The sequence below is a fragment of the Pan paniscus genome, chromosome 8, assembly GCF_029289425.2.
Source record: "Pan paniscus chromosome 8, NHGRI_mPanPan1-v2.0_pri, whole genome shotgun sequence".
Taxonomy (NCBI): domain Eukaryota; kingdom Metazoa; phylum Chordata; class Mammalia; order Primates; family Hominidae; genus Pan; species Pan paniscus.
The window spans coordinates 144,190,932-144,206,072 of record NC_073257.2 but is presented as its reverse complement, the minus strand read 5'-3'; the positions used below and the strand labels follow the sequence as shown (position 1 = coordinate 144,206,072).

Sequence of the window (15,141 nt, the reverse complement as noted above, 5' to 3'; positions counted from 1 at the left end):
CAGGCTCTAGGGGCAGAGGGGTGAAGCCACACCGGGCCAGCCCCGCCGGCACACACTCGGGGGCAGAGGGGTGGAGCTGCACCGGGCCAGCCCCGCCGGCACACTCGGGGGCAGAGGGGTGAAGCTGCACTCGGGGACAGAGGGATGGAGCTGCACCGGGCCAGCCCCGCTGGCACACTCGGGGGAAGAGGGGTGAAGCTGCACTCGGGGGCAGAGGGGTGGAGCTGCACCGGGGCCAGCCCCACCGGCACACTCAGGTTCCTCTGTGCCTCGCCCTCTGCTTTGGATTCACCTCCGCCACCACTGCAGGACCAAAGAAACCCTGCGTGGGGGCCTCGGTGCAGAGTCTGCTTAGGAAGGAGTGGTTACCACGTGCTCCTAAATGGGCCAAAAGGCGGTGGGAATTTGCCAGGCCCATCTCTCTGGGTCACCCAGGCTGCACCTTTATGCCTTAAAATAGCTGTTTCCCTCATGACTGATTCAGGAGGAGGAGGAGAACTTTCATATCCATTTTCTCGTTTTCTTCCCTCGACAGGCGTGTGCATGGTCCTTGCCTTTGCCTTAGAGCTGCAAGGAAGCTGAGGCCAGAGAGGTGGCCCTACTGGCCTCTGGTCAGGTCACCTGGCTTGGGAGGAGCAAGCGCCAGTGGAGGGCAGAGGGGCCCAGCCTGTGAGCCCAGGGAGCACAGTCCAGGGAGCACAGTCCAGGGAGCACAGTCAGGGAGTGGGAGCCCAGGGGCAGGAGTGGGCATTTAAAATGAAACCACCCACCCAGCTGGCAGCTCCGGTCTCAGCAGTCGGGAGGCTGTGGCCAGAGACCAAGGGATCCATCCACCCATGTGGGTCCCTGAGGGCCGGCCTCGTCGTTAGGGGTGGAACTGGGGCAGGCAGGGTTTCCGTGATACAACCACAGTGTGGAAGCTGAAGATCTTCTAGTACTTACAGACCTTGGCGGGCGTGTGGCAGGCCTGGTGCCCACAAGCACTTGGAGGTCGGGGGCACAAGCAGGGAGTGCAGGGACCCTGGGGCCAACACGTTTGTCGGGTCCACAGGAGGTCTGCTTGGTGGGTGAACCCCAGGCACCAGGTCGAGGGTCACACCGTGATGGACATGTAAGCTGGCAGGCACATGTCTGAATGGCCGGGAGAGGAAGCCTCTGTTAGGTGGGAGACACACCTCTAAGTTTCTATCTCTGGCTGCCGGCTGGAGCCACTCGGGTGGGTGGGGGATAGTACTGGAAACCATGTTGAGGGTGACTGAGCCGTTCTGGTGTGGAAAGTTAAACTTGTCATGCTGCCTCAGGTCAGTCTCAAATATGTCATAGGCACCCCCTCCTGGGCTGCCTTCCTGGCTGTCCTGCAGCGAGCCCGCGAGTGAGAAGGAAGCTTCCTCGCCACTGCGCTGGGCCCACACGTGGCAGACACAGCTGCCCAGTGTATGTGGGGCCCGTGCACGGTGGGGCTGCCACCTGCCACCCAGCCTCAGCTTCCTCATCTGGACCGGGAGCCCCTGGCCACCCCATCGGGTCACCCCCTTCTGCGAACCTCATGACAGGTTGTGGCATCCAGGACCGCGGGGACATTGTTGGCCATTTCCGGGGCAGTCGGGCCTCCGCGTGGGCCCAGAGCCCAGGTCCCAGCATTGACCACGTCCCTCCGCTGACCAGGCCATGCGCAGGCTCTGCCACCTGGGGAAGGGGCCAGGGGTCCTTTCTGTGCTCCTGACTGAGGCCCATGCGTGGGCTTTGGGGCCACGGAAGCATTGCCTCAACTCTTCTCTTTTTCTAGTTTTTAGAAGATGCAACTCACATGGTATAGAAGAGGAACACTGTGACCCCCCCACAAGCACCCGGGTCCGGCCTCATCAGGGTCCGACGCGACACCAATCCTGTTACAGCCACAACCTTCGCCCACCTCCCGCCGTGCCCTCGGTATCCGACATGAATTCCAGAGAGTGTGTCATTTTATCCACCGATAGTTTAGTGTGTATGTTTAAAGATGAGGACTCTCTTCGTAGCCACCGCCATGGTATTTTTCCACACCTGAAACAATGGTCTTTACGATCCCGTCACACTGCGCCAGGCTTGTGTTCTCCCAGTGTCTGTGAGTGTCTTCTGATGGTTTCTCTCAATCAGGATCTGGATGAGTCTGTGCAGTGAGGTGGGTCCGTGACCGCCGGTCACTCTGTGGGCCCTGTCCTTGCTGTTTACTTGCTGAGGGCCCAGATGGCTCTGTGTCCTGAGCATCCTGTCTGCTTCTGCTGCCCACGTCACCTGGAGGCCCCGACACTGTCCCTTCCTCCTGCCTTCTCCTTCCTTCTAGAAATATCCCTTGTAAAAAAGATTTTAGTTCATATTTCCATTGATTGATTGATTTCTTTCCTTTTTTTTTTGAGGCTGAGTCTTGCTCTGTTGCCAGGCTGGAGTGCAATGGTGCAATCTCGGCTCACTGCAACCTCTGCCTCCCAGGTTCAAGAGATTCCCCTGCCTCAGCCTCCTGAGTAGCTGGGATTACAGGCACACGCCACCACACCCAGCTAATTTTTTGTATTTTAGTAGAGACGGGGTTTTACCATGTTGTCCAGGATGGTCTCGAACTCCTGACCTCGTGATCTGCCCACCTCCGCCTCTCAAAGTATTGAGATTACAGGTGTGAGCCACAGTGCCTGGCCTGATTTCTTTTAACATATCTGTTTAATCTGCTTCTGCCATCAAGGGTGGCACACCACTCACACAGCTCACACCACTCACACAGTTCATACCACACAGCTCACACCACTCACACGGTTCATACCAGTCACACAGCTCACACCACTCACACAGTTCATACCAGTCACACAGCTCACACCACTCACACAGTTCATACCACTCACAGTTCACACTGCTCACACCGCTCACACTGCTCACACCACTCACACGGTTCATACCAGTCACACAGCTCACACCACTCACACAGTTCACACTGCTCACACCACTCACACCAGTCACAGCTTCACCTTGCTTTCTTCCCCAACCGTGTGTCTGGTGCCCCCTGTACAATGTGTATCCCTGCCCTAGGTCCCTTCACAGCCACATCACTTGCCCTGGTGGGCGTGCCACACAAGCTTCCCACCTGCCCCGGTGGGCATACTGCACAAGTGTCCAATGGCTGCTGTAACAAATTAGCCCATGTGCAAGGCTTTGAACAACACAGACTTCCTGTCTTTACCTGACCTCCAACCCCCAAGGCCCCCCCAGCAGCTCACAAGAGCCACAGGCTCGAGGCAGCCAGAGATGCAAGAAGGTGGTCCCTGACTGACAGGAACGGATGGCAGCCACACCTGCCCCGGCATCCCACCACTCCCCAAGCAGGAGGGGGAGAGCCCTGGCTTGAAGGGGCCGGAAGCTCAGAAGGGGCCATACAGAGCACAGGATGCAGGGTGTGGAGGGTGAAACCCTTTGGGCTCACAGCTGTGTGGAAACAGGTGAGAGAAAGCTCTCTGAGTGGAGGAGCACCCAGAGTCCCCCCAAGAATTCATAGAGACCTCACCTAGGAGCAGGGCAAGGCAGAAAAAGCGAAGTGGGCAAACCTGCTGGAGGAACCCCCGCTGTTTCAGAGGGGACCGTGGCAAGGCATGGGAATGTGGCAGAAGAGGAAGGGACGTGGAGGTGCCTCCCAGAACTCAGGGATGTATCGGGAAGTGTCAGGAGGACACAAGGGAGAAACAGCGGCAGAGCTCCCCTGGAAGCGGCTGTCAAGCTCGGGCAGCATGGAGGGTGGCCCTCAAGATGGATCACGGACTATGCACATCCTGCACACAGGTCCTCGCTCCCAGGGCGAGGAGAGCTGGGAGTAGCCAGGCAAGCTGTTAAGAGCCTTGGTTATCCCCAAGTGGGAGAGTCCACGAGGCCACAGGTTCTCAGCCACTCAGGAGCAGCATCTCCAAGCTCTGTTTGAAGATAGCCAAGAATCCCAGACCTCATCGGAATGATCGCTTGCGTGCAAGCACCAGAAAACAGTATGTCCACAGTGGTTCCACAGTGGCGAGGACTCAGACGGCGCCCCGGCCCATCTGCTCTTCCAAGCCCAGTAAGGTTCCAGCCAGCATGAAGCAGCTGAGGGGAGGCAGCTGTTACCGAAGGGGCCGTCCTGCAGTCGCAGCAACTGTGTGCCTTAGCCCCACGGCAATGTTCTGACGAAACGAGGGCTTTAGGTGGGAGCGCGTGTGGGCCTGGGAGGTAGCTCCGTCCCCTGGGAAGCCGGTGGGCTAAGTGCCCCTGCCTGGCCACCAACACCTGACAGCCATAGGGCATGGGGGGTTCCCAGCCTCTTGGGACAAAGACCCCCCCCTCTGCCATCTGCAGTGGATGGAACAAGAGCCTCAGTGCCAGGTGGTGCCATAGCAGCATGGTCACTACAGCCGCCACCCAGGCCCCTTGGTGAGCCTGCCAGGGTCCACCTCTTCTCGAGAGGTTTGTGGCCTCGAGAGGCGTCTTAACTTCACCAGCCATGGCCTAGGAAGCAGCCACTAGGCATCGGGGGAAAACTGAAACCCCAAAACTGATTCCCACTCACCGCATTAGAATCCTGAGCTCATCCAGGGAGAGGGACCTGGGACAAGTGGCCCATGGGACATAGCTTCTCAGGGACGTCAAGAGAACAGCTTCAGGGGGGGTCTCAGGAGGGGCAGGAGGAGAGTGAGAGATGGAACTGCCTCTGGAGTGCACGGGAGCCCGGTTCTGCCTGGGGGACCCCTCTGCCTCCAGTGCCCTCCCCAGAGGCCCCATACTGGGCTGCACCTTCTTCAGCCGCTGCAGACACCTTCTCCAGCCCCGTCCTGGACACTGACCCTCCCGTTTTTGTGGTGCCCGGCACTGATCCCTGGGAGGGAGCCTTCCTTGCCCTGTCCCGCCCTGCTGTCGCCACTTCCCCAGGCTCTACTTCTCCTTGGGACACCAGAAGCTCCCCCAGGAAGGGTTAGGAGGTGGTTTCATTATACCGTTTAGAGGCCTTAGGTACTTGTGGTCAGGCATTTGCTTCTGGGGAACAAAAATTACTTGGAAAGAGAAAAAGCTTGGGTGAATCACTTAAATCTGCAAAATGCATAAACAGCATTTGGTTGAATTGGCAGTCACATGGCTGCAGGCACCAGCCTGTTCCGGGTGGCGCTGTGGCCTCCCCATCAGTGGCGTTTCATAGGAAAAGCCCAGGGCTCCAGGTGGCGCTGTGGCCTCCCCGTCAGTGGCGTTTCATAGGAAAAGCCCAGGGCTCCGGGTGGCGCTGTGGCCTCCCCGTCAGTGGCGTTTCATAGGAAAAGCCCCGGGCTCCGGGTGGCACTGTGGCCTCCCCATCAGTGGCGTTTCATAGGAAAAGCCCAGGGCTCCGGAGCCCGGGGTTGGCTTGTTCCTCTTTGTGGCGAGACCTCAAACTCCATTTCCTCTTTGGGCTTAAGTCGGTGATTAGAGGAAGCGGCTGGGAAAGCAGGGACCGGTTTCCTGGAGGAAGCGTTTGAGTCGGACCTGCCTGCCCTCAGCCCCCCAGGCCTGGTCATAAAAGGCCGCCGGTTTCCAGTCTTTTTTGTAAACACTGCTCTGCGTGATCTCGGGTGCTGAGGTCCCTCCAGACAGAGACTGCACCAAACCCAGGGCTTTACGCCACCGCTCGTTGGAGCCTCCTGCATCAGGGGCCCGAGGGAGCCTGCCGGACCCGCCCTCTTCTCTGTTGTCTTCACCTAAGAGCACTTCGATGTGATTGACTTAATCAAATCCATTTCAACGGAAAACCCCACACCACCCCAAACCACCTTCAACGTGCCTGACGGTCCAGGCCTCGGAGGGCGGGTCCTAGTGATAAGGGGCAGGACCAGGCTCCCCACCTGCTGGCCTGGGTCAGAAAATGGTGAAGGAGATCAGGGGAAGCGGGCTGCTGGGTTGGCAGGTGCTCCGGTGAGGGCGCAGCGTGAGCGCAGGTGAGGCTGCTGCCTGCAGGCGTGGCCGCAGGTGCTCAGAGTCTGCAGGGTGTTATCAGGGATGCAGAGACACAGGAGGCGTGGAGAAAGCGAGTTTCCCGCCACAACCAAGTTCCGTAGCTCAGTGTCTGCAAACAACAGAAGTTTCTCTTGTAGTCCTGGAGATGGGAAGCCTGAGACCTGGCAGGGCGGGTCCTCTGGGCGGCTCCGTGGGAGGACCCACTGTGCCTTCTCCCGGCGTCTGGTGGCTGCTGGCCACTCGTGGTGTCCTCAGCTTGCTGCCACGTCACTCCATTCCCAGGCTGGCATCTTCACATCGCTGCCTCTGCTCCACCTTCACACTCCCTCACCCCCATGCCTGCGTCATCTTCTCTTTTCTGTCTTTTATCAGGATGTCTATCATTGGCTTTAGGGCCCATCCCAATTCAGGACCTCCAGATCCTCAACTTAATTACATCTTCAAAGACCTTTATTCCGAATAAGGCCACATTCCGAGGCTCCTGGTGGCTGTGTCTTTTGGGGACACACTCGGGCCTGCTGCGAGGGGTTGAGGTGTTTCCACCAGGGTCTCCAGGGAGGCACCATGGCCACTCACCCTGCACTGCCAGTACCTTGCATGGGGCTGGCACATAGGAAGACTTACAAGCTTTTCTTGAACTGCAGTTGAGCTGAGAATGTTCCGGGACACAGAGCCCAAAGACTCGGGAGACCTGAGTGTAACCCTGCCTCCCCTTGCTCCTCAGGGCAGCTCCTCCCACAGGGCCAGGCCAGGGGCTTGGACTGTGGCTGATGGCTCCACCATCCAGGGCAGTTTGTTTCCCAGGTGGGGTAACAGGCTGGAGGCAAGTGGATCTGCTGCTTTGTTCTGGTGGACAGCAGAGCCGTGGGTGTGCGAGGCCAGGCCCTGACTCGAGGCGGCTCTTCTGTCCCTGCTCCCTGGCTATGGGTGATGGGATGCGTGTGACGGGGAGAGCAGGCTTGGGTCACAGGGCCAAGGGGCTGGTCCCAGATGGAGCCCAGGCCACATGCTTGGGAAAGCGGGTGGTCCTGGGTGAGCCTGTCTGGCAGGAGGGTGAGGTCCTGTCTGGAGTAGACACCCGGTCTGTGTCCGCCGCACATGTGACAGGGCCCAGAGGGCACGGGAAGCCCAGGTGCCCTGTCCCCTGGTGAGTGGGCTGTGGGGGTTGAGCACCCCAAGGGAAGGCGTGTTCTTCCAGAGATTCCCCCGTAAGAGCTGAGCTGCATCGTGAGCAGGAGGGGCAGAGGGAGCCCGGAGAGGGTTGGGTCGCCTGGGCAGGCAGCTTTCTGGGGTGGTGCACAAGCGACAGAAAGCCTGAGGCTTGGGACCGGCTGAAGACGGCCTTGGGCTGCGGGTGCTGGCGCCGCTCCAGGCAGAGGTGGGCTCTGCAGCTCCCCCCCACCCCCCGCCGCCAGCTTCCCCCCCAGCAGCAAGAGCCCTGGCCCCAGCCAGTGGCCCCAAGCCAGACTCCTGAGGGGCAGAGGGTGAGGGCCGGATTTTCCACCATATTTGTCTCACAGCCTGTCTGGTCCCAGCCCCAGGGCAAGAAACAGCCTTTCTGGAGCAGTTTCCAGACGTGCAGTGGCCGCCTTGAGCCTGCAGTGGCCGCCTTGAGCCTGCGGTGGCCGCCTTGAGCCTGCGGTGGCCGTCTGCGGGAGGCCGCGGGTGCTGGGGCTGGCGTGGGAGAGCACCGTTGCTTCTGCGCCTGTGCAGAGTGAGGCTGGGGCTTCCGTCGGGAGCACGGGACTCCTCGGCCTCCTGCGGCCGTGTGCATGGGAGGAAGGCCGTGCTGCCGAGCCACGCGACTCTGCCCCGTTGGCAGTGGGAAGCGGCAGGAGGGGGTCCTGCCAGGGGCAGCCAGGGGCTGCCGCAGCTTACGCTCACTGTCATTCTGAAACCCTCAACTGGCTTTCAAAATAACAATTTAAAAAATGGTCATAGGAAATGCAGGAAGTTCAGGAGAAATCCCGCCCAGCCCCGCCCTCCCAAGGCGGCCTCGCTCAAGCTTAGTCTCTGTCTGTTCTCGGGCTGCCTGCAGCTGCCCCCGCTCCTCAGCAGGTGTGGCCGCGTGTTCAGGAGCCCCCATCAGCACACGCGCCTCTGGGCAGCCCCCAACACAAGGCTCTTCCTGTTCCTCCAGGCTCAGCTTTCCCCTCCCACTGGGCAGGGAGGTGCTGAGGCCACGCCTGTTGTCAGCTTCCTGGAGAGGCCACACTTAGAGCCCATGGTGCCAGGCCAAGCCACTGTCTCCCGCACCACAGTGCTGCAGCCGGATCCACCCAGGCCACCGCTTGGCACCATCAGACATGCTTTCCTAGTTTGGGCCAGCCCGGTGCTCTGTGCACAGTGTGACTCCCAGTGGCCCCTTGGGGGAGGGAGGGTCACCGCTTTGCTTCACAAAAGGACTGAGTCTCAGGGAGGGGTCTCCAGTAAGGGCCCCGGAGCCAGGATGTGACTGAGACAGGTGCCTCCAGGGCCACACACTAACCAGTACAGGAACCTCTGGGGGCAGAATCATGGCCTCCAAAACACCCACATCCAAATCCCAGAACAAACATGTTACCATTCGTGGCAGAGAGGAATGAAGATTGCAGATTGAATTAAGGTTGTTAATCATCTGACTTAATTTTTTTAGAGACAGGGTCTCGCCCTGTCACCCAGGCTGAGTTCAGTGGTACAGTCGTGGCTCACTGCAGCCTCAACCTCTCAGGCTCAAGCAGTCCTCCCTTCTCAGTCTCCTGAGTAGCTGGGACTACGGGTGTGTGCCACCACGCTTTCCGGGCATGCAGCCAGGAGCCCAGGGCCGTCTGTGGCCCACCTTGAGATCCAGAATCATCCATTTCCTCCAGGCCCCCTGCTGGGCTCCAACTCCTTGAGGACCAGAGAGCAGAGGTTGTGGAAGGCCTTGGAAACGGGTCTGGATTACCTGTCCTGGGAAGGTCTCTCCCAACCTGGGTGGCAGACAGGGGTTGGCTCTGCTGCTCACAATTTTGTGCCTTAATTCCTGGCTTCCCTTTGGGGATCTTCATCCTCAATTCTGATTGACATCCTTGGCCACAAGGGACCCCCCTGCTCATTGATGCTTCTCACCCGTCACCTCACTCTCATCCTCACTGCTAAGCAATTAGCTGTGTGTTTGCGGCATCAGTGTCGACACCGATGATCCATGCTCAGAGGGTACAGCGCCTGAAGAGCTATGTGGGACCCGGAGGGGGTCCCGCTGTGGTGGCAGCGGTGGCCCCCAAGCCCCACGCTCACTCTGCGTGTCTCCTTGCAGGACAGGGTGAGGGGCCTTGGCCTCACGGTGTTGAGACGGGAGGCGGTCTCTGGAGTGTGGAGTGATGTGCGTCCAGGGTGAAGCTGCAGCCGTGGTTAATGAGGCTTCCTGAGCACAGGGCTCTGTGCTCAGTGGGTTTTCGCATTCATTCCCCAGTACCCCTCCGGGCTGCTTGCTGCTCCAAGCCCTGGAAAAGGATGTTGGGGTTTAGGAAGGCAAAACTCCATGCCCAGGTCGTGGCTGGTGAGGGGCGCTCCCCGCACAACCAGCCACTGCTTGGCTCCAACTCACGCCTGGATGCTCTTAGGCTGGACCCTGTCTGTTTGCAGATAGCGCCTGTTGACAGATGTGTCCTGCTGCAGACTTGAAACGCAGGACTGAGTCTCAGGGAGGGGTCTTCAGTAACAGCCACGGAGCCAGGATGTCACTGAGACAGGTGCCGCCAGGGCCACATGCTAAGCTGTACAGGAACCTCTGGGGGGCAGGATCACGGCCTCCAAAACACCCACATCTTAATCCCCAGAACAAATGTGTTACCATATGTGGCAGAGAGGAATGCACCTGCCGCGTCTAGGAGGCAGAGGGGCTGCGGCGCGTCCCCAGGTGTCCCCTTGTGTCCTGACGATGCGTCCCCAGGCATCCCCATGCATTTCCAGGTGTCCCCACGTGTCCCCAGGCGTCCTCAGGCGTCCTGCCGAACAGCCCTGTGCCCTCCAGGTGTGCATTGTGCAGAAGCGGGACACGGAGAAGATGTACGCCATGAAGTACATGAACAAGCAGCAGTGCATCGAGCGCGACGAGGTCCGCAACGTCTTCCGGGAGCTGGAGATCCTGCAGGAGATCGAGCACGTCTTCCTGGTGAACCTCTGGTGAGCCTGCCGTGGCCTCGCTGCAGAAAGACTTACCGTCCTGAAGCCGGGAAGGCACCGGCTGTCCTCTCCTGCCCTTGGTGCTCCCTGGCCCTCGTGACTCGGAGATGCCTCTGCCACCCACAGGCCCTTTCTAGCCCTCCTCATCTATCCCCCTTCCTGTGCCCCAGGGCCGGCAGTGGCCCAGGTGGCCATGGCATGCTGGGGTTGGTTAATGCAGTGTCTCTTCTGAGCCTGCCGGAAGACCAGGGCTTCCCTACAATGGAGATGTGCTCCCATGGAGTCTCTGGCACTAGTCAGAGAGGGAGAGAGTTTAGGGACTGAAAAACTCACCACTGTCATCACCATCACCATCACCACCATCATCGCCATCACCACCACCATCACCACTGCAACCGTCATCACTCTCATCACCGTCATCACTATAATCAATACAATCACTATTGTCACCACCACCATTACCACCATTACCACCACCACCACGACCACAATCACTGTTACCACCATCACCACCACCCTCGGTCCTCACTACCGTCATCCTCACCATCATCGCCATCACGACCACCACCACCACCACCACAATCACTGTTACCATCACCACCACCCTCGGTCCTCACTACCGTCATCCTCACCATCATCGCCATCACGACCACCACCACCACGGCCACAATCACTGTTATCACCATCACCACCACCCTCAGTCCTCACTACCGTCATCCTCACCATCACCGTCACCACCACCACCATCACTGCCATCGTCATCACCATGGATGCTGGTTGTTAAATGCCAGCTCTCTGTCCAACAGTGTCAAGAGTGGTACCTACACGGCCTCATTTTCTGTAACAACCCTCCGAGGCAGATGTCTGTATCCCCATTTTACCGAAGAGGAGGCCGGGCAGCCTGAAGCACCCGGAGCTGGCACTGTAGCTCTGCTCTGCATTTGCCACTCCCAGGTGCCTCTGGCCCCAGCTGGGCCACCTCCAGCACAGGGTGGTGTGTCTTTCCTCAGGATCTGGGCTCAGAGCTGCTCTGGGCTGGGGTGCAATCAGTGCCTTGGGCAGGCCCCTCCTCCTGGGAATGCCTGGTGGCTGATGCTGGGGTGGGGCTGTGGTCCTTAGAGGGAGTGTGTCAGCTGTGGGAGCAGCCATGACTGGCTCCCCAGCTGTGCGCACAACAGGCCTTCCGTCGGTGCCCACAGGTACTCCTTCCAGGACGAGGAGGACATGTTCATGGTCGTGGACCTGCTTCTGGGCGGGGACCTGCGCTACCACCTGCAGCAGAACGTGCAGTTCTCCGAGGACACGGTGAGGCTGTACATCTGCGAGATGGCGCTGGCTCTCGACTACCTGCGCGGCCAGCACATCATCCACAGGTGTGTGCGTGGCAGACGGCGCAGGTACCTGCTGAGGTGGGCGGGGCTGAAGCAGCCTTAGGTCAGGCTGCCGGCAGGGCGGCCGTACTCCCGCAGAGAGGGTCTAGCTCCTCTGCCCCACCCTTGCCTGAGTGCCCGCCCCCAGCTGTGGCACCTGTGCCGACCAGGTCAGCCCCATAGCTGTGTGCCTGGTGTCCATCTGGGGGGACCTCGTCCCAGCAGCCCCAGCTGAGACTGGGCACGGAGGGCTGTTAGCCCTGGTGGACAGACCACCAGGCTGGGTCACAGCAGTTGGCCTTCACCTGGTCCATTTAACTGAAGGCTCCCGTTTGCCCATCCACCACCTCCCAGGGAATCCAAACTAATTTTAACATTAGCTTAAAGCAGATGAAATTAGGAAGCAGAGCCGGTGTGATGGCTCTGAAAATAAAATTTAAAAAAAGAAAATAGGAAGCAGATTATGAAGGAAGTGAAATTGGGAAGCAGAAATTAGGCTGAAATTCCGCAGCAATGGAACAAAATGAAAATATCTGTGAGGTATATTTTAAAGTCGAATGGACTGGTGTTTGCATTTCTGCTCTTGGGGACTCGGATGTCTGATTATGACCTAGGCACCAGTCACTGAGCACTGGCTGTGTACCTGGAAAAGTCGGGGCAAAGCAAGAGCTGAGGTGGCTTGGTCTCCTAGAGGCCGAGTCTTGGAGGGGGAGGGCAGACCCTGCCAGCAATTGCTCTCGTCCTCTGGGGCTCCAGGCCCCCTCCCAGCATCTGGTGCCAGGTGTGTGCTGCTGCCCAGATGCCACAGGGAACGAAGTGGCTGACTTCATCGCCTCTGCCCCCACGCAGGGGTGTGAGGTCCTAGCATCATCCAAGGACCAAGTCAAGCTCCCAGGCCTCTGCCTCGAGTGGGTTGGTGGGATGTCCTGGGGACTCCAGGGATTGTGACAGAGATTCCAGGGCAGAAACAGGGCAGATTTCCCAACTCACCTTCCCACTTTCTGCTCTTTCTAGAGATGTCAAGCCTGACAACATTCTCCTGGATGAGAGAGGTGTGTGGGGTTGGGTGTGGGCAGCCCAGGTGGGTGGTGGCAGGGATGGACCTGTCAGGGGAGGAGGATCCTGCACGCAAGGATGCATCTCTGGTCCTGGGACAGCCACACCTGACCCCTCTCTGCACAGGACATGCACACCTGACCGACTTCAACATTGCCACCATCATCAAGGACGGGGAGCGGGCGACGGCATTAGCAGGCACCAAGCCGTACATGGGTGAGCCCGAGCTGGGGTTCCAGATGGGAGCTGGCTTCCTCCAGGTGGGAAGGACAAGACCTCGGTGGCTTCTCTGTCCCACCCTGGAGGCAGCCTGGTCTCGGGATGTGGCCTCAAGGTGCCGGCCCTGTGCCCATGGGTCCGTGCTGTGACCCCATGGCAGCTGTTTTTCCTTCTTTCTGTCGGAAAGCTCCGGAGATCTTCCACTCTTTTGTCAACGGCGGGACCGGCTACTCCTTCGAGGTGGACTGGTGGTCGGTGGGGGTGATGGCCTATGAGCTGCTGCGAGGATGGGTATGGACCCCCTGCAGCCCCCGGGCTTGGCTGCCAGGCCCCTGCTCTCTGTCCCCACCAGTGCTGGGGAGGGGGTGGCTGCCCCAGTGCCCAGGTGCGCAGGGATGTCTCCACCGTGTCTGAGGAGTCACGCTTTTATCGAAGTGTGTAGTTGGTGATGGAATGCCTGAGCAGGAGGAGGAAGGACAGACTCACTGTGGTTTCCCAGGGCCGCTGCTGGTGCCTGCAGGCCAGCCTCTGTGGGGGTGGACAAGGCTGAGAACTGGCCAGCAGGGGTGCTGCCTCGGAACTTTCCACAAAAAGTTTCTTTTGGGGCCCTGTGCTCTTACCCTTGTGGCCACGGTGAAACCAGTCCTGGAGACCGGGAGGCTGGGGGTCCTCTTGTGGACCGTACCCCTCAGCCCTGCACAGGACCCCACCTCTGAGGAAGCCAGCTCCCTCCTGGCCCTCTGGGGCTGATCTACCTGGACCCAGGCCCCCTGGGATCCCAGCCAGATGGGCGCAGCAGCCATGGTGCAGGACCCAGGCGTAAGCTTTATCTCACCCAGGCTCCTCCGCGGCAGGTGGAGGCCAGGCTGTGCTCAGAGCTGTGCCTGCACTTGGGGTGGGGGGAGGGGGTCCTCTTAGGGCGATGGCACCTGTGTCTGGCATTGTCCTGGGTGTCCTGGGGGCCAGGAGGACCTGCCCAGCACTGCCTCCCTGTCTCCAGAGGCCCTATGACATCCACTCCAGCAACGCCGTGGAGTCCCTGGTGCAGCTGTTCAGCACCGTGAGCATCCAGTATGCCCCCACGTGGTCCAAGGAGATGGTGGCCTTGCTGCGGAAGGTGAGCCCCCATCCCTGAGCCTCCTCACCCTCCGAGCACCCACCTCCCTCCCTCACTTACCTGCGGCTCGGGACACCCCCTCCAGTGCAGTTAGTGCCGCTTCCTGGCAGGCACAGATGCCTTCACTGCAACCTGTGGGGGCCTCCGCAGATGGCAGCCCCAAGCCCCAGGAAGCGAGCTGGTGGCAGCCTCTGTGGCCCTCTCATGGCGAGCCCTACCAGGTCACTGGTGTGCTGGTGATCCCCTGAGCTGCGTCTCCAGGCACCCTCACAGGAGGCTTGTGCGCCCGCCCTGCCAGTCACCACAGAGGAGCCCTGAGCCACGTCCCCTTGTCCCACGTATTGGAAGGAGGGTGTCGGGTGGGTGGGTTCAAGCCCATGCTATCTCCGGGACCCTTTGCCCCAGTGCCTCCTGGGGAAGGTGGGCAGCCACTGCCCACTGCAAACGCCTCTCAGGGGACATCAGCCTGGCAGGGACACGGGCAGGGGTGTGGCCATCAGTAGTGCCTCCCATTTGTGATCTGGTGCTAGGCTGGGGCTGTGCCTTGACTGGGCTGCACAGCTCCCTGTTCTGAGCCTCGCATTAACACCATAGGGGGTTCGGAGTCAGAGCCAGGCCCAGGCAGGACAGGGAGGGGAGTGAGTGTGCCACACGGGCCCGGCTGCCTCCCGGCCCCCGTGTCTCAGGCAGGTGGGGCCTCCTGCCCTGGAATTGTAGCCAAGCAGCCTAAAGCCTTGGGGAGGCCTTGCCTGCCAGGGCCTCTCCCCAGCCCCGAGAGCCTCTTAACTCTGCTGTAGCCCCACGAAGCTCAGTCACACCTGCCCAGGTGGCTCACAGGTGGCACTGGGCTAGAGAGGGCCTGCGTGGGGACTGGGGATGACCCACACGCCCAAGCCCAGGTCTGGGAAACCTCGCACGGGGTCTGGGTCTGCGGCATTTTCCCTGGAAAGGCGGGAGGTGCCAGCGCTGGGATGTTGCTTCCCAGGCCATGCATGGCTGCCCCGGGCTCATCTGGCCTGTGGAGGTCCCATGATTCGGTGAAGGAAGTGGCTCTGGGATAGTTACTGTGAGGCCAGCCACGTGCGGAGTGTTAGCCGCTAGCCAGGCCTCGGCTGCCACCTCCTGGCAAATCCCAGCAGAGCCTTCCCTGCAGATCCCTCTGCTGTCCTCTGGCGCCAGGGGTTTAGGTAGCAGCACTGAGAACAGGCGTCCCTTGGGCCACATGCTGAGCCAGCCACGGTGCTTTGCCTGATGTCGGCCGTCGGCACC

General features: G+C 60.0%; 1 protein-coding gene across 8 annotated transcripts in view; it reads left to right on the top strand.

Annotated features, from left to right (window-relative positions):
- Positions 1-15,141, top strand: part of STK32C (serine/threonine kinase 32C) — a 127,437-nt gene that overhangs the window by 96,887 nt on the left and 15,409 nt on the right. For all 8 annotated transcript variants that reach the window (XM_057299019.1, XM_008969326.5, XM_063607613.1 and 5 more), the window contains 6 exons: positions 9,959-10,110; positions 11,310-11,483; positions 12,495-12,532; positions 12,663-12,752; positions 12,943-13,046; positions 13,756-13,872. In XM_057299019.1, the coding sequence (XP_057155002.1) occupies positions 9,959-10,110; positions 11,310-11,483; positions 12,495-12,532; positions 12,663-12,752; positions 12,943-13,046; positions 13,756-13,872 (675 nt within the window). The remainder of the gene's footprint in view (positions 1-9,958; positions 10,111-11,309; positions 11,484-12,494; positions 12,533-12,662; positions 12,753-12,942; positions 13,047-13,755; positions 13,873-15,141) is intronic.